General features: G+C 45.6%; 3 protein-coding genes across 3 annotated transcripts; 1 reads left to right on the top strand and 2 right to left on the bottom strand.

Annotated features, from left to right (window-relative positions):
• Nucleotides 1-6,876: 6,876 nt before the first annotated feature.
• EDB93DRAFT_1320044 (uncharacterized protein) lies at nucleotides 6,877-9,366 on the bottom strand (the record flags this gene model as incomplete). Its single annotated transcript, XM_041454898.1, has 9 exons — nucleotides 6,877-7,024; nucleotides 7,056-7,091; nucleotides 7,116-7,310; nucleotides 7,372-7,534; nucleotides 7,578-7,713; nucleotides 7,767-7,878; nucleotides 7,966-8,888; nucleotides 8,970-9,046; nucleotides 9,103-9,366. The coding sequence occupies 9 exons, from the start codon at nucleotides 9,364-9,366 to the stop codon at nucleotides 6,954-6,956; spliced, it is 1,977 nt and encodes a 658-aa protein (XP_041309870.1). The 3' UTR covers nucleotides 6,877-6,953.
• A 569-nt stretch (nucleotides 9,367-9,935) lies between these two features.
• Nucleotides 9,936-11,386, top strand: EDB93DRAFT_1102132 (uncharacterized protein; the record flags this gene model as incomplete). Its single annotated transcript, XM_041447172.1, has 7 exons — nucleotides 9,936-9,999; nucleotides 10,059-10,142; nucleotides 10,191-10,253; nucleotides 10,371-10,448; nucleotides 10,509-10,696; nucleotides 10,806-10,835; nucleotides 10,898-11,386. The coding sequence occupies 7 exons, from the start codon at nucleotides 9,936-9,938 to the stop codon at nucleotides 11,384-11,386; spliced, it is 996 nt and encodes a 331-aa protein (XP_041309871.1).
• Nucleotides 11,387-18,591: 7,205 nt separating this feature from the next.
• EDB93DRAFT_1248136 (uncharacterized protein) lies at nucleotides 18,592-19,227 on the bottom strand (the record flags this gene model as incomplete). Its single annotated transcript, XM_041452678.1, has 2 exons — nucleotides 18,592-19,074; nucleotides 19,123-19,227. The coding sequence occupies 2 exons, from the start codon at nucleotides 19,225-19,227 to the stop codon at nucleotides 18,592-18,594; spliced, it is 588 nt and encodes a 195-aa protein (XP_041309872.1).
• Nucleotides 19,228-19,481: the final 254 nt, after the last annotated feature.

Raw genomic sequence — 19,481 nt, forward strand, 5'->3', positions numbered from 1 at the left:
CTTGGCACTTGGCACTCAACACTTGGTGATTTGTGTACCGGGTGTTGAGTTTCGGGTTTTGGCACTTGACACCTCAGTGATTTGTGCAATGAGTGAAATATGATATGTTATACATATTTTCGGGTTTAGGCTTCAGTTTCGGGCTTCGTACATCGGGTGCAGGCCTCGGCACTTGGCACTTGGTGATTTGTGTACCAGGTGTCAAGTTTCGGGTTTCAGTACTTGACACCCGGTGATTTGTGCAGTGAGGGAAATATGTATATGTTGTATACATATTTTCGGGTTTCAGGCTTCGGGGTTCAGCCCTCAGCACTCGGCATTTGATGATTTGTTTAATGTAAATGAAAAATGGGCATGTTGCATACCGGGTTTCAAGTTTTGGGTTTTGGCACTCGACACTCGGTGATTTGTGCAATGATTTAAAAATGGATATGTTATATACATGTTTTCAAGTTTCGGACTTTGGGTTTGGCCCTCGGCACTCGTACTTGGTGATTTGTGTACTGGGTCTTGAGTTTCTGGTTTTGTCACTTGACACTCGGTGATTTGTGCAATGAATGAAAAATGGACATTTTGCATACATGTTTTTGGGTTCTGGGCTTCAGATTTTGGGTCTATCAGGACTCGGCACTCGGTGATTTGATAACTGGACTTTTAAGCTTCAGGCTTTGGGTGTTCAGGTGTTCATGTGTTTGGTGTAAGGAAATAGAAATTTCACACATTTTCACCAGTTTCCAGTTTCCAGTCTCGAGCTTGGGGTGTTTGGGTGTCCGGAATGGATGTTGCACAATGGGATTCAGTTCTTGGGCATCTGGGACTCGGTAATCTGTGAATGTCAGACAGATATCTCACTACCTTGGCCCACCCGTCTATATTACATCCCCCTCCATCGACCCACCCATCTATATAATGAATATTCCACCACTCCCTCGGCCCATCCGTCTACAAAATAATTCCAGTATGTCGGCCCACCCGTCTATACAATAAACCCTTACATTGGCCCACCTGTCTATATAATACATATTCCACCACTCCCTTGGCCCACCCATGTACAAAATAATTCCTGTACGTCGGCCCACCCATCTATACAATAAACCATTACATTGGCCCACCCGACATCTTCGAGGATACATATAATATCAGCATAGATGGGCCCACCGTCTCCATCAGAAATAATATCCCTCCCGGCCCATCCATCAACATTGGGGATATACATAACATCAGCCCATAGTCTGCTGGCCTATTTTATACAGGATATTATGTAGGTCGGGTGACCCGTATAATATGGAATTTGTCACTGAAGGGGCTTGAACCAATCACTACAAGAATATGAACTATACGCAAAGGACATGTGGCAAAAGCAAAGACTCCTGCACCCTGGGATTTGGACGAAGAAGAGGAAAGGATAGATATTTTAAAGGAAGTCCAAACCAAACACGTAGCCTTTGCGACCCCTCCCCCAACAGTACCAGTCAAATCTACTATGGATGAAGTAGAAGACCTTGCGTGCAAGATGCACGGACTAGATATCAGAGACATCGCATACTCCAGATGCTATACATGCCTCGTCTGCCTCACACCAGCCGCAGCTCAGGCATGGGCACCTCCTAGATCACGCCAGCTCACCAACACCGCCATACCTCAAACACCCACACCCTTGCCATATCTGCCCTTGCCCCCCTTCAAAACCAACACTCCTCCAATCCCCAATCATCCCTCAACTGCTTCTTCTGCAGAGGACCACATCCCATACACTCGTGCTCAACAGCCGGCGATTATCTTCGAGCTGGACGAGTCATTTGCGATGGTCACTTCTTCGTGTTTCCAGACCAAATGAGAATACGATGCACCAGGAACAAAAACCTGAAGCAGGCCATAGACGCAAGGTACGCAGCAGTAATACCACCAACACCTGCGACTGGATCCAACACTATCCCCATCAAGAACTCGAAATGAGAAAATCCCCCTACATTGGAGATTCCATCATCAGCCTTCATATCCGAGTCCTATTTCTTGCAGTGCATACCAATTGCTGAAAATCACGCAATAGTAGTTAGTATAGAGGAGGAAGAAGATCCCCAGCAAGGAGGAGTACTGGCGGTTACCAGATCCAAGACTAAGGCACCCCAAGCTCTCAAAAATGCACCAAAAAACCCTATCCTCCTTCCAGCTCCTATTCCACTGCCAACACCTGTTGAATCTAGCACCGTCGAAACCCCCCAAACTCCTGCCTTCAAGTATGAATCCAAAGCCATGGCTCCAGACGCCGTCCAGCGAGTCTTCAAGTCCATACTCGACACAATAGTACCCCACCTCACTGTGTCTGACCTGCTCTCAATAAGTCCAGAACTGCGAAAGGAAGCTGTCGAACATTGCCGAACACATTGAGTCCCCATAACTGTCATGCCACAACCAGCCAATAGCCACACCTTAAGCATGACTCTGCCAGCACAAGTGGAACACACCACTCCCTTGCGCGAAATCCACATCACACTCAACGGAGTCCATTCCAAACTCACACTACTCAACGAAGGCTCTGAAATTGTTGTCATCTGGCAAGATGTCTGGAAAAAGACCAAGGCGCCGATGAATCAAAACACCCACATGCGGATGCAAATGGCAAACGGGGGATCAGGAAATGGATGGGTGCGTGGAGATGTTAGAAATAGAGGTAGAAGAAATTAAGACTTGGGCACATGCATACGTAGTACCTGATGCCCCCTACCAACTATTACTGGGACGGCCCTGGCAGCAACTTGTCCGCTTGTCCAAGGACGAAGACACTGATGGAGTATACATATCAGTACATGACCCCACCAACCCCACTAACACTCAAAGGGTTTCAACCATACCTCGTCCCTGGCCCCACCCGTCTCATGCCCTTACGGCCACCTTTCTCACCACCTCTGGTCAACAGCTCCTCCAAAATCATCAGCAAAACCCTGTGGTCAGGATCGACAATGCAAAGTCTAAATGTGAATTCAAGAAGAACTGCGCTATTGAATCCCTCAAAGCACCAGACCACAGACGGTACACTTCTATCCCTCTAAGTCAGCAAATCCACCCTTCCCTCTCTTTAACTGCCTCTCCTTTCACTGAATGCCTTCTGCAAAATTCCTTCAATGTTGATCCAGCACGCCGGACCTTCGCCTACAAGAAAGTTGCCAATAAGGTCAAACTCATCACCACGACAATGCCTGCACACGCACGTATCATTCACAAATTTCCTGAAGACACACTCCTTTCACTCCCTGTCCTCTCTCCTACCCCCACCCCCCAATGTTCACACCTGGCAAATGTCTCACACAGGAATGAATCGATGAACTCAGAATATTCAAGAACAAGTTCTTGTGGCTTGAAGAACGTAAACTGGCCGCCCAAGTTTTGATCAACAACGAGTTTGCCCTTGCATGGGACGAAACCAAAAAAGGTCGTTTTCACAACAACTACTTTCCTCCAATCATTATCCCAACCATTGAACATATCCCCTGGACTCACCGACAACCACCCATTCCACCCGGCATCAAGGAAGAAGTCATTAAACTCATCAAGTCGAAGATAGCATCCAGCATTTATGAACCATCCAATTTGTCCTACCAATCCTGCTGGTTCTGCATTGCAAAGAAGAATGGAACCGTTCACATCGTTCACGGCCTCCAGCAGCTCAACTCCATCATTGTTAAAGATGCAGCAACAATGCCTTACATTGAGTTTTTTTTCCGAACAATGCGCAGGGACGCACAATATACTCAATGATGGATTTATTTGTAGGCTTTGATCATTGGGCACTTGCTGAGGAATTTCACGATATCACTACCTCCCAGACTCCTCTCAGCACTTACAGACTAACCATCCTTCCCCAGGGATGGACTGACTCCCCGCAGTGTTTCAAAATGACGTAGCATTTATTCTTCAAGCAGAACTCAATGTAGCTCTGAACTTCCAGGACGACGTAAACGTGCTAGGCCCTTCCACACGATATGAAACATCAGGACAGTTCATTTGAACTAATCCTGAAAACGCTGGAATTTGCAGATTCGTGTGGGAAACACTGTGTAGATGTTAATAGAGTGTTGCACCGACTCAAACACGCGGGAGCAACTGTTTCCGCAAAGAAATTGTTTCTATGTGTCTCTGAAGTTCTTGTTGTTGGACAATTGTGCAACCACGACGGACGTGTTTCCAGATAGGACCAAGGTTTCAAAAATTCGCAATTGGCCACCTTGCACAACTCACTCAGAAGTTCACGGTTCTCTCAGCACCGCAGGTACAGTACGCAACTGGATCAAAGACTCTGCCAGAATTGCAAGACCTCTCATGAACCTTACGCGTCTCAACACTCCATTCATATGGGACTCGTCAACCCAAAATGCTATGGACTCCCTCAAAGACGCAATCATCCATTCCCCCGCAATCCGCCCAATCAACTACTCCTTGTCACTCGAAGTTATTCTCGCTGTGGACTCATCTCATATTGCGTGTGGATGGATCCTGTTCCAACTTGACTCAGAAGGTCACATCACCCCTCAAGGTTCGGATCTATCACCTGGAACGAATGGGAATCCCGTTACTCTCAAGCCAAGATTGAGTTATACAGCCTTTTCCAGGCCTTGTGTGCAGCAAAGGTATGGCTCATAGGGCTTCACACTTTTTCTGTCAAAGTAGATGCCAAATACATACGCGGAATGCTCAATAACCCTGACATCCAACCTCATGCTGCTGTCAACTGCTGGATCATGGGAATATCCCTCTTCAACTTCACCCTTTGACATGTTCCCAGAAACAAGCATGTCACAGTGGACAGCCTATCTCGACGACCTGCAGCACCTGAAGACAATGAAGATAAGGATGAGACAACAGAAGATGTCAAAGAGTGGGTTGATGAAATTTTGGGATGTAGTATTTGGGTAGCAAGGAAAGGAAGCAGGGAGATTTTTCAATGGACACATACAGCACATTATCGATACAATTGGTACTGGACAAAACCCTTTCCCTACCATACAATGATTCAACAAAGGCTCGGGACGATGAACTGCAAACCATTCACACTTACCTCAGCACCCTATCATTCCCATCCTCAGTAACGCCGTCATCTCACACTTGCCTTCGCAAATGAGCCCTTCAGTTTTTCATCCAGGGAATTGACTATGGCGAAAAGACTCAGCCGGTCAGCATCAGCTTGTAATACTGCATCAGGACCGAGCTCGCATCCTGCACGAAACCCATGACCAGCTCAGTCACAAAGGGTTCTACCCCCCGCTGTACTATTGTGGACAGATTCTGGTGGCCCTTGCTCGATAAAGACCTCCAATGGTACCTCAAAACCTGCCATCAGTGTCAGATCTGTTCGGTCGAGAAGGTTGTCATTCCACCCACTATCTCTATCCCTTCGATTCTCTTTTGAAAAACCTTCACGGACACGATGCACATGCCCACATCCCATGGATACTCTTATATTGTCCAGGCATGCTGTTCGTTATCTAGCTGGCCAGAGTTTAGAATGTTACGAAAGGAAACAGGCAGAATGCTCAGGGCGTTTTTATTTGAGGATATACTTTGTAAATTGGGAACAATAGAGGAGATAGTGATGGATAACAGCTCACCATACATCACAGCACTTGACTGGTTGTCCCAGAAATATCATATTCGACACATCCGCATTTCAGCCTACAACTCCAAAGCCAACAGCGTTGTCGAGCGGTCACATTGTTCCATCTGCGATTTACTTGTCAAAACGTGCAATGGCGACATAACACAATGGCCTACCATTGCACATCATGTCTTCTGGGCCGATCAAATTACCACACAACAATCCACCGGTTTTTCTCCATACTACCTTGCACACGGAACTGAACCTCTTCTTCCATTCGACCTTGTCAAAGCAACCTTCATGCTCCCCAATCTTCCAGCACTAACAATGACTTCAGAGCTTGTTGGTTTATGCGCTCGACAACTCCTCAAACGTGACCAAGACCTAGCGCTCACACATGAACGACTTTTGAAGAGCTGCATGGCATTCATCAAAGACTTTGAACGATGTTTCGCCAACACCATCCATGATTATGATTTCCCTCCCGGCTCCCTCGTTTTAGTTCTCAACAAAAAGATCAAGGCCACGTCGAATGCAAAGTGTAAACCACATTATTTTGGGCCAATGGTCATCGTCTCGCGCTCCTTAGGAGGATCCTATCATCTTGCTGAAATCGATGGTCCAGTCTTAAAACTCAAATTTGCAGCCTTTTGTCTCATTCCCTATCACCCCTTGCTCCCCAACCTCTCTTGACGTCACCCAGTACCTCGACATTGGGAACCTCGCCAGCACTATGGACAATGATGAAAATTAGATGTGTCCCTTTTATATTTTCCTTTCTCTTACTTTGTTTTCCTTCTACTTAGATCGAACATTCACTATGATACGAAACATATTTTATTTTTAGTTAGGAAGATCTGCTGAGGACAGTTGATATTCAAAGTAGGGAGGGGATGTAAGGATACTATGTCCTTTATGCCCTGACCAAGACTTCAAATCAAATAACAGACTTAGCGCCCACTATCTGTGTGACTCACTGATGCGAAGAAGCATCACGCTTTGCATCCAAGTTGTGTGGACACATTCCTTTTCCTTACCCTGATATCTCATTACTCTCAATGACCAGCTCACTCTTTCACCCTCATTCATACTATACCCTGGACTTATCACCAAACTATTTCTCATCACTCTCTTCTAGTTTCATTCCTTTACCTCAAAAGCAGTCAAATACCCAATGGTTCTCGTCATTCCTGTGCACACCGAGCTACCTAATACCACCTCCATTCAAAACATCAGGAAAACCTTCCTGAGGTAAAAAATCTTATAATTTTCACAAAGTTGGTATTCAGATAATTCTATCTAATTACAAGTATTAGAAGTACACCTACTAAGACACAATAAAATACAGTGCAATCATCGAGAATTATTTAAAGATACAAAAAGTGTATCTATCTAAATATGAGTTCAACCAAAAAGTATTACAATCATCTAGAACTGTGTCACTCGTCCATTCCCGTGGGACGACAGCACACAAAATTTGGTATCAGATGGACACTACACACTATGTTTGCCAATGGTACAATACTCATCAACTTTTCACCACCACAAAAGGATCGCGAGAGCTTGTAAAGTCCATGGCATTGATCAGGAGTCGAACAGAATGGCATGAACCATTGGATATAAGCTAGGTGGCTGGGAACCTGGACTGTTGGCACAATGAGGAGTGATAGTGATTTTGATGGTAATGAAAAAATGACTCGTACTTGGCCAACATGCAATCCTAGACTCAGTCAAACTGTGAGTGACATGAATCCTCTGTAAATAGTGAAGGCTAAACACACCTTCCATACCCATACTAACATCTGTATTGGGACCAAGGCACACAAGAGCTGTATCCAAACGACGAGCAGACAGACAAGAACCAGAGGTCCGTTGTGGTCTGGCATGCACAGAGTCCAACGTGACTGCTGCATCACCAAGACCATGACTATCTACTGAGAGCCACTTGATTTTGAAAAACAGGGAGAGTTCAGAATGGGAGATGGACATCACGTGCCAGCACATCCAGTGTTCGAGTATGGGCATTGGCGTGGTTGAGTTGTGTGATATAGCGTGCGAGCGCTTTGCAGAAATAAGTAGTGCCATAGTCTTCGACAAGCTTGTCGATATTGACAGCCTTTGCACTAGGGTGCTTTGTCATTTTTGAAGCCGATGAAAAGTCATGTCAGGAGGACACAAATGGTAAGGCTCGGACTCGACATCACCAGCAAGTTGCCAGTTAATGTACTTCTCATAGCGGAGAATCTTCTCCTTTCGTTTGAGCCAGTGTGTCATCTGGACAAATTCATCTTTGTGATTAGTTGCATGGTAAGCGTCCTTTGCATAGTCAATGTGAAGTCATTTGGTGTACTCTGTATTATAATTATTGGTTGTACCGAACATCATAATCATGAGAGAGTAGTGGCGAGTTGCATGCAGTTTTGGTAGATTGAAATTGTTTTGTATACCAAGATCAATAAAAATGTCCTTATTGTTGTGAAAAAGATTGAGTGCGTCGTCCAGCAGCTGCAAGGTCTCTGAGCTATGACATGGATATTGTGCGAAATAGAGAAAATCAAGTAGACCCCACACTGCTCGTAGAAGTCGGCTTCCATTCAGATTATTGGGCAAACAGATACCAATGACAACACCAAGGAGAAAGCAGCATATTTGTGCATGTTTGGTCCCACTTATATGTGACAAGCCAGTGATGCCCTTCCTAAACAGACAGATATGGTGGTTGGGGGGAAGACACTGACAACGAGCATCTATCTCGGCTGGTCCACAAGCAGCAGACAACCATCCTAAGAGATGCTTTACGAGGCCTTGATATAGGTGGTGCAACACATCCGGTGTGATCACACAGAAAATATTGGTGAACGGGAGATCTTCCCAGAAAGGATGGACAATGGGCTTAATACCTGCAGCTGAGCAAGCGCGAACAAAGGATAGATTCCCGTCATCAAGAGCAGCGAGGGCATCAAGCACCTTGCTCATTTTCTGTAGATGCAATGGTGCTGTGTTGCTACCTGTTTCATCAGCCTCAACATCGCATTTTGGACATTCTCCGAACTTGATCCCAGTAGCAAGGAGCTGCTCTGGGTAGTCACCAACAAAGCTAGCAAATAATAGATGGCAATGGCAGAGAGTGCCATCCCCGCTAGCCATACAAAGTCCATCAAGTCCAACAGATTTCAGTTGAGCGAGTACACAGTGCAAGCAAGCATGATATAAGTTTGCCATAGTTTGGCGGTGCAAAGCTTTGTTGGTAATATGTTCAAGTCGTGTGCATGACAAATATGCCAGAAGGATATGACCACTGCATGAAGGCTTGCATCAAATTTCTTTTGGGATGTTGCCAATAGTGAGATAGATGGGATAAGCAGCCTTGTTGCAGAACAAGGTTAATTGTGTTTTGTCAGACGAGATAATGATGGGAATGATGGTGCCGCTCAGACTGTGCTGATCAAGTTTTTTCTAAAGTATTGTCACATAAGTATAATATCTTGTAGACATAATTCAGTCCTACATACCTGTGTATCCCACCACCATTTGCCTGTATGCATATCATGAAAGAGCTGAACTGTCTTATCCTCATCAGCATAATGCCGCTCAGGGACAAAAACCAGATATCTGGCAAAGTCAGGATCACTGTACAGTGACCTGACACATTCAATCACATCGCAGTAATAGACATCAAATGCTTCGCCAGCGTCAACAATCTGTTCCCTTTTGAACTTTGGGTGGCTAGTTGGAAGTTCATGGTCAATGAGTATTGCATTGATCATCCGAGTCATCATCATCCACATAACTACCACTGGTTTGCTCTGCAGCCCACACAAACTCATCCTCGCCATAACCTCCATCCATTTCAAACTCTTCCAACTTGTTATGATAAGGATTGTTTGGCTCCATTTGTGTGTATATTTGGGAGTGTGACTGATGGTAAAGTGCTTGACAAAGTGGATTGCGGCTCTTTGCGAGATGCTGACTGAGACCAGTGACTGTGAAATCATTGCAGGAACAAGCAGGACATTGTGTCGACATTGTGTGGTGGGTGAATGCAGGTAGGGAAGCAGAGATTGCCAGTGCTCACTGTGCAAATGTCCTCCCGAGTTCTGGTGTTACGATCAATGTTATACCTATTTTCCTAGGGTGAGTCTGAGGTAAAATTTAAATTGAACCCATGCTCACAACAAAAACTTCCGAAAACGACTGCCCTGGAATGCAATGCACCACCATGTGCTAATAAATTGAATGAAGTTGAATAGCGCCCTCCAAATTTTCAATCTCCTGCCTACTCTTTCATGTTAACATTTCTTCCAACGATCTGTGTTAGCTTCCTGTCCTTTCAAAATAGTATACCATGTCCGCACCTATTTCAACTCGCGAGCCACGAAATGCGAAGAAGAAAGCTTTAGAAAACGCTAGTAAGGAAGCGCTTCCACTTTGAATGAGATTGAAATATAATGCTTACCTGTGAGTTCAGTTTGGATACCTAAGACGTCAAGGAAAGTTCATCAAGCTGGGCCAGCACTTGAGCACCAAGCAAAAAAGGTCATCAGTACCAACAGTAACATTTTTTTATTCATGCATGAATCAAATACTCACCTTTGATCAGAGGATGTGCCACGCACTACAATGCGCACTACAAAAATGGTCCTTTTGCCTTCCAAACTAAGTGGTAAGTGTCAGTGTTCAGTTTTGAACAACTCAGAGGATGTGCCACACACTACAAAAGTGGCCCCATTGCCTTCCAAACTAAGTGGTAAGTGTCAGTGTTCAGTTTAAAACGACTCAGAGGATGATAGAGAGGAGGATGGAGGTGATTCTGATGCCATTGAGTCAGACTTAGAACTTGAACCTGCAAAGCCTCAAGGTTAGTAATAGTAGGCTATATAACACAAAAGGATGTCTTACTCATGGTATATGTGCACAGGCTTGTATCGACCTAACAAACTCCATCGCACATATGCCATGCAGGATGTTACTGCATTATTTGATGATGATGAGCTCGACTCCGATGGTGAGCAGGTGGAAATCGCCAATGGTGATGATTCAGATGCTGGGCATGAGGAGAGTGACAACGAGGAACCAGAGACCACGGCCATGATACTCTCTGACGAGGTTAGTGATACTTGTTTACTTAGTAAGCAAGGCACTGATCCGGTTGAAGGTCCCATCCATTGTCACCGACAAGGTCAAGTCCGATGTTTAATCATGTGGAAAATCCCAGTCTGCCTGGGACCAAAAACACACTGCAGAGGTGAGCCCTGGTCATTTAGACTTGACTGACATAATCCCTCACCCACAAACACTCCAATTTAGATTCCAACATGGCACGATGTCGACAATGCTGTTTCAGAGTCTGTAGACAAAACTAGTACAACATGTGGCAATTCCTCAGAACCCTACTCCAGTGATTTGGAAGGTGCCCCCAAACCTACCTCCACAGCTCGTTCAGCTCAGAATGTCGCTTCTCTCATTCGAATGGAGAAGGGTAATATCAAATTACTTGATCAAAACCACAAAACTTGTCGAGTCATTCGGAATGTGATTATTGATGCCAAGTGTCACATTGTCTTCATCAATGCTTATCCTGAACTTGTTGATAAAAACCAGATCTCATTGCAATCTTTGTTGAAGGTGGCTCAGGATCTTGGCATACATGCCATCAAACAATGTCTTCAAAAAGATGTGCAGTACGCTTCTCACCTTGCTAGCTTGGTAAGTCCTTTGCACATCTCAAATATATTGTCTAACTGTCTTGAACTATTGAGGTCGAGCCGCGCATTCCCTTATTGCACCGTGGCTTGAAAATGGCCGCATGTGCCAACATCAATAGCTACTTTTGTCTTGGCCAGAACATAGTCAAGGCAAAAAAACTTATGGAGAAGCACACTTATGTATATGCCTTGAGGTTTGATGTAAGTTCCATCCTTATTCATTCTTATTATATTCCCTTCTACATATCACCACTGTGAGTTCTTATCATATTCCCTTCCAACATATTGCTGCTGCTCCCTAACATCCATTTCTTTATCATATTCCCTTCTAGTGACGTTCTGGCCTGGCTTGGGCTCAAAGCCCCGGCTTAGGCTCGGCCTGGGGGGGCTTAGGCTTGCCATATTTCAAGCCTAGGCTGTGAGCCCAACCCAGCCCAAAGCCATGGCTTGAGCCATACTAGGCCGCGGCTTGGTGGTATGCAAAGTTGTAGATTCGTAGTATAGTAGCACAAGAAAATACATGTAGTAACACTACTCAGAGTCCTCGTCATCATCTAAAATCAAAGCATCCCAAGCATCCCCCTCATCTGCAACAACATCCCTGGTCCTCTCCTCACTGTCAACTTCCAATTCAGAGTCGTCAAATTCCTCCATGAGAGAGAGGATGGTCCAGGCTCATGAAAGAGAAGGTCATGTCATATCGCACATTTGAGACATTGGAGAGCTTCAACGATGTCTCCTTTAAGCTAGGTTCCATTGTTTACTGATGGTTATGCCACCTTGTGAAAATGCACACTCGCTTGAGACTGATGATGACATGATGGATAGGTAATCTTGTGCGAGCGAGGCCCTATACTGGATATCTTGGTGCATTCATCTTGAGCAAAATTAACATCAGTGCGAATTTCCTAAGTAGCACAAGCCATAGAACGTACCCCCCACCAACGAATGGCAGATACACCTGCTGGTAGAGCTGCCTCAACAGTCTCCAAATAGCTCATGAATTCGGCCCTCCATGGCCATGATGGATCGCCAATGGAAGTAGGGGTGGGGTTCATAAGTAAGTCGTCCTCTGAATCGCTGATGACTTCACGGATGAGTGACTTGAGACCACCTGCCTTGCTTTTCTTGGACATGGGCTGGGATGATGACAAAAATGTAGCGTCTTCATTCAGCTCACAATAACGAGCTTTGAACTGGCGGAAAAATCAGACTATCGTGCAAAGCCAAAAAAAAGCTTGACTCACCACTTCCTCCGCAGTGCTTACCACGTTATCATGCAAATTTTCTGGCCAGTGGCACTTGAAATAAGTCATTTTCCCTACTGGATCAAGCACTACATTTGCAAGCATTAGAGTGATTATTGATTAATGAATAACAACTTACAGATTGCCATTATATATGCAGGGGACAGCATTGTCTTCTCGTAGTATTCATCTACCTTGGCAGCAGCTGCTTGAAGGGACATAGCGAACGATGCATACTTTGACCTTTCAGCACGCGAAGACCAAGCCCTCTAGAGGGTTTCAAGCGCTGGGATTGCGAGATGCAGAGTCGAGCCACGTTCAGATGAAAATGCTTGCTGTGTGACATTGGAATACTAAACAAATTAACATAAGAAGTTAGTACACATAAATTAGAAACTCTCGTACTGAAAGAAGATCAGCGAATTGGCCAACGCGTGTCCATTCACCAGCGGAGAGTTGAAGAAAGTCGATTTTGGCATGTTTTGCCAAGTCACGCTCTTGACAACCTATCTCATATACGAAAGTATCAATGTGCTAGAGCCGATCATAAGCATCAATGAGTAGAAGTATGACAACATGAAATATGTACCTCCTTGTTTGTCTCGGCACGATTAAGCATAATGTATGTCAAGGACCAACAAACTTTTATGTCAATCAACATTTGGGTTGGTTGAGACACTCCTGCTTTGGTCTGCACACTCCAGTACATTTCCTTTTGCTTCGTGGATGACCGTTCCTGCAGGACATCAATATATCTTAGTAGTGTCATATGATTCTAATGAAAATGAATGTACCTTGACGCAAATACTTCAAACAAGGGCTATCTCATCCCTAGTGGTCAGTTCATGACTTTTCAGTTCGTGCGGGTTGTAATACAGTGCTTTGTTGTATGTGCTGATCAGACTCTGTGTTGCAAGATTAATGACATGAGCCAAGCAGCTGCACAAATAATGAGTGTCATAGCGAGTTCGGACAATGACAGGACTTTGACAGGACTTACTTGATTTTGCGCTGGCGCCAGGGAAACACTTTGTATATTTAGCCTCGTATATGCATGCAAATTCTTGTAGTGTCATCCCGTTGTTTGCAGTGTTGTCGCAGGTGACATGCCCAAGCTAAGTTATATGAGCGCTGTAGGACGTCATAGTCAAATAAACTGATTTACCTTCTGTGCAATCCCAACACGATCAAGAATTTTGAATAAGGCCCCGCCCAGCTGCTTGCCACTGTGTGCATTGTTGACTCTCATGAACCCAAGGAGTGAGCTTTCAATTTCCCATTGCATGGGTACCTTCTCTTCAATCCAATGCTGCATGACAGCAAAATAACCGTCAACGTTCTCCGCTTGCCATGTGTCGCAGGTGGTATTAATGTTTCCCTTGACAGCAGCACTCTATGAAGCCCAATGAGACAAAATACAACAAACAGACATCAAATCACTCACGTTCAGCATGGTCCTTAGCCTCATAAGGTGGTTTTTAAACATTCTCATAATTTCGGCACAAGTGCCCTTCCTACCCGGAATCCTGACTCCGTTGGTTGCACGAGAAGCAACATGAATCAGCTCTTGAAATTTGGGGTGCTCAAGCGCTTGTAGAGGCTAGAAGAATAAGCTGTCAGTCATGGTTTTGAATTGAGGAAGGCAGACGTACCTGATCAGTTGCCACTAGCCATTCAATGGCAGCTTGTCTGAACAACTTGTCAGAATATGGTACGACTTGTGTTCAGTGAGATGGGCATTGATCCTCTGCTGCGCAGCATTCTCCTTGCGAGCCTTCACGTCGCCAAGTAACATTGATTTGAATGAATGTTGGTTTGCCCATTTGCAATACTTGCTGGAAAAATGGGCCTCAGCATGGCGACGAAGGGTGGTGATTTCATTGACGAGGACACATTTTTTCCTACAAACGAGTGAGTGAGTAGTATGAGAGTACAAAGGTAGACTTATGGGCAAACACTGCACTTTTGGTGTTTCTTCACTTTGCCATTGGCCCCGGTTTGCTCAAATGTTGCTCCAAATTTGCCTTCCCGAGACAATCCTGGGTCTGCAATAGAGACATCGACGTCAATGAGAACCCCATCTCCATTCAACCAACTCAGGGGACTTCTCTGGAGCCTTCTGTTTCTTTCTATGAGGCTTAGGGTTGGTACGAGCATTCTCACGGACCGAGTTGTGGTCTTCGTCGTCAGATTCGTCTTCGATGTCAATGAAGGCATCATCAGGATGCAAGTGTTTGTTGGACGAGGGAATAGGTGAGGGTGGGGGAGGCACAGGCTTGGGTTGGCCAGAAACCTCCAAAGCACGCTTGGCTGCCTCCGTGGCATGGAATTCATTGATGGCTTTGGTTTGGGATGGAAGGGCGGCCTTCTCCGAGTGTTGGAGGAGAGCAGCAGTGAGTTTGATCCTGCGCATGGGACGAGAATGCACGATAGGTTCATCTTCATTATCTGTGTGGACTGTGCTGGTCATTGCAGGCTGCTAGGTAGATACAACACATATACATGTACCACATATAAAAAATCAAATGTGATTTGAAAACAGATTAAGTTTGCGAAGGTAGCGAAGTTGAAGTGCCAGGCAAGACTGTAGAGGCACATGGATTGCTGAATGTTTGCTTTTCAAGACCGGGGTAAATATCAGCGAGCTTTAATAACATGACAACGGCGACTCACTGTAATCTCATTCTGACATACCTCATGGTATGATTGATTGAGAAGCTGATACCAATTGTCAGAACAACATAAACATAAACAGAAACTTACATACCGAAATAGATTGCTAAGCCACGGCTTGGGCCGGCGGCTTAGGCTTCGCAAAATTGAAGCCTGGGCCAAAGCCCTGGTCAGGCCGTGTCCTAGGCCTGGGCTGGGCCTGGCCTGTTACAAGAACATCTAGACGCTTGGGCCCCTACTATTTTCCTCCTAATCCTCCTCGTATCAGCCCTCGCATCATACCCTTACCCCGACCTTACCCTTGTCATCCTTGTCATCCTCGCATTCCCTTTCGCCCTCTACCTGTCGCTTCAGCAAAGCCAGTACATTTGGCCAGATCCTTTCGCTGATGAAGCATACCCGTGCTCCGTTTCACCACCTGACTGATCCTGTGGACAGTCCCCTTGCCCTTACCGTCTGGACGGTAGCCTATGACATGATGCACGACGCATCCCCTTTGCCCTGTTCCCTTTTATGATCTCTGACTCGGTGCGCAGTCGCACATGCAACTTATACTTAGACCCGCAGTTGCACGATCGTGCCCCTGCGCGTTTCACTTCTTATTTTCTATCTTTGACTCACTTTCTTATCTAGCACGTTCTACCTAGACCGAACGTGCCTTCCTGTTATGGTCTTACCCTTCACCGATTGCCTCTCCCGGTAGTACGAGTTATCATCCACTAATACGTCTCCTGTCCTCTATATAAACTCGCTACCATGTACTATATTCCCTAACTTGAATCTACTTGGTTCTTGACCTCCTACTCTCACCAGAGTGATCCTTTCTGCCTCGCCAGCAGTCTATATTCTATCTTCTTATCTGCTCATCGCGGATAAGCCTATAGTCTCGATCTTTACTCATCGACTTCGTCGACGAGCAAAGCCCCTGTTAACTAGTCAGACTTCTGTCCTTCTAATTAACGACGATCCTTACGATTAACCTTCGGGTGTCGTAAGCCTAGGCCGATATTGCTTATCGTCTCGCACCCGCGTGACATAAGCTACCCGATTTGGACATAGGCGTCAAATCGTACTTGCCGAAGACACGCCAAGTACGACCCCTAACCTTGGGCTAGCCCAAGGACGTCCACAGAACGTTGACGACACAAGCTCTGTTTGAGCGTCGCCAACAGATACCATCCAAGTCGTAACATGGCCCAGGGCTTGAAGCCGAGCCGGAACATCACTATTCCCTTCTACATATCACTGCTTCAGTCCTCTGCTCTCTATCATATTCCCTTCTACATATCACCACTTCAGTCCGCTGCTCCATCCTCTATCATATTCCCTTCTACATATTACCGCTGCTCAGTTATCACAGTCATCTAACTTACATCCCTCTTCAACAGGCCAATGACGATGCATCACCCATAGGGAAAAGCCCTACCAGGGTGACCTACTGATCTTTCTCTTATGTGACGGAGTCTTCATTGGAGCAAAGTCTATTGGTGTCAAGTTCACTGAGCGCTTCATCAAAATCAGTCGTAACAAGGCCAATCGCCCAGAAATACCAATTTCAATACTAGCACTTGTGGCGACAGCGGTAATATCCTTATTTCTAGGTATTCATCTTATACTGACTCGTTCTCAAGGTGTATGCAGCTCTTTTCTGGAAGACACTCGGTTCACCAGGAAAGTTCAACTTTACTGGGAACCAATTCAGTAGAACATATATTTTTCATGTCAAGTTCCTCGAGAACTTAAAGAAGGATGCACCTGGGAAGTTTCACTGCATGATGGCCGACATTTATGAAGCTGTACAGTAAGTTTCGCTGGTGTGCATGGTGCCACAATACTGACACTGCTACAAGGGTCTTGAAATGAAAGGGGAACAATCATATGGTCAGTGAGCATCAAGATGCACTTAGTGATGTGCATGGCCCGGCTTCAGGTCATGGACCAGGCCAAGCCAGGCCTGAATAGGCCAAGGCGAGCCAGGCCAAAGTCACGGCTTGGTGACGGCTTTGGCCTGGCCTGAGATTTTGAGAAGCCGAAGCCGGCGGCTCAAGCCGTGGCTTATGTCACACAGAACTGTGCCTGCAGTGTCGCAAACACCACTCACTTGACGACCCCAGAATCCCACTTCTATCCCATTTTAGACTTTCACTTACCATTGTATGAGCTCATGACAGTGAGTTGCTGATCTTTGTTCTTTCCAAGCACGACATAACTCACTTTGTTGCTGGTGGATAGATCAATTTCAGTAATTTGCCCTCTTTTACGAGTCTCTTGCGACTTGCAAGCTTGGCAGCTAGCACATTTGTTTTCGGACAAAAGGCGTGCATCTGTGATGGTATTTTTTTCGCTTTGTTGTAGATTAATGGACACAGATATGGCCCAGTATGGACCTCACTAGCTCGTGACTACCTCTCAATTATGGCGTCATCAGTTTCGAGTGAGCGCGCGTTCTCACAGGGTGGTATTACCATTAGCAAGCACCGCAACCGCCTCAAAGGCGACATCGTTGAGGCACTACAGTGCGTCAAATGTGCCCTCCGCCATGATCTACTCTTCCACGAGCCTGGACCCTCGTCATCAACTGAGGAAGCTCTCGAGGACTCTGATATTGAAATGGATGCTAACGAGAAGCTGAGTGATGTCGAAGATGGGGATGAGGAGGGCTGGGATGCTCTTCTGGAGGGAGATGAGGATTTTGTAGAATCAGATGCTGACTCCATGATGTAAATTATCTGCTGAACATGTTTCTCCATTTTCAGTACTTGGGCCGCAGCTCAGGCCAAAGCCGAGCCAAAGCCAGCCGTCACTGGCAGCTTTGGCCCAGCCTCGAATTTTCGCAAGCCTAAGCCGTCTGAAGCCAGGCCGAAGCCATGGCTTTCGAGCCAAGCCGGGCCGGAACATCATTAGATGCACTGGTGCTACTTGACCTCAATGGAATGGCTGAGGATTAGGTCAAAGGGCGCTGATATATACCCAATATTACTGATTCGTTGATCTCTCCTGTTTGCATGTCCTGGTTGTGTTGACTTTTATACGTGTCTTTTAATCAAATATTAGTCTTTTTCTTGTAATGCTGTCTGATATACGTGATTTTCAAACCTAAGTTTGATACAGTGATCAACCGCTCCTTTGGACGGTGAAATAAAGAAACAAGTGTGATAGTATGTCATCTTCAATATAGAAAAAATGGTCTGGTACGTCTGACAGAGCAGGGTTTTATCTACTTTCTACCAATTTTTTGAAATATCCTGAGTCCTGTGTAGTTTGCAGCACTTCACGCAGTCGAGCAAGTCATTTTCTCGCCTTCCCAATTTGTTTGTACAGTCGGTGTGACAACCCTGTTACAACGTGTCACACATGTCACATTTCGCTGTTCATCCTACTCGTCGTCATCCTCGTACTCGCTGTCATCACCAATCAACCCTTCGTGAATGTCAATGAACTCTCCTTGATCTTGCCCATCCTCCTTGTCAACAATTCCACCATTTCTCCTTGGATTCTTTGGCTTAGGACAAGGCTTCTCGAGTGGTCCACGGACAGGCTTCTTCCATCGTGGTTTTCGCTTTTCTTGCTTCGCCAACACTTGCTCGGCCTCCCACTCTTTAACAGCTACCTTCCACTGCTCGGTCTTGGCTTTGTTTCGATTTTTTCTTGCCTCATCCTCTTGAATCCACACTGTCATCTCTTGTGTTCGTGCCTCCCGTGCTGCTTTCCTTGTTTCCTTCTTGGCTGCTTTTGCCTGTTGATGCTCCTGGTATTGCACGACTTTCTCGAAGACCTCGTCACTGGTAAGTAGCCTCGGCATACCATCTCCATTCAACTTGATGTTGTCACTGTCCTGACAGCCTTTCTTCTCTTGTGTCTCGAGATGACGGTGAACTCAATCGCAGTAGCGTCCCTGGAGAATTACAGTCGCTTGAAGGGCGCTTACATGCTCTTTGAGCATTGTGACCTGCTTGGTGAGATTTTTGACTGTCTCCTCGAGCTTTTTCTCCCTCGTTGACTTTGAGGACATGTTGCAGTGCAACCTTGATTTTGGCGTGCGTTTAACGGGCGAGATTATTGCTAGTGGCATGGTAGGCAACCTTGAACTTGATTTGATAGGAGATGATGATATAAGGAATCGAGCAGATGTTTCTTCAAGTCGTGCGAAGACATCGTGAATGGTTCTACCACTAATCTGAAAAGGATTACTTTTCTTGTAAGTGTTCTCATCTGCTGATTGATAAATTATTGATCCAATCTTCGGAACGCAAACAGTGAGAATTA

This window comes from Suillus bovinus (genome assembly GCF_016758785.1).
Source record: "Suillus bovinus strain UH-Sbo-P2 chromosome Unknown EDB93scaffold_13, whole genome shotgun sequence".
Taxonomy (NCBI): Eukaryota; Fungi; Basidiomycota; class Agaricomycetes; order Boletales; family Suillaceae; genus Suillus; species Suillus bovinus.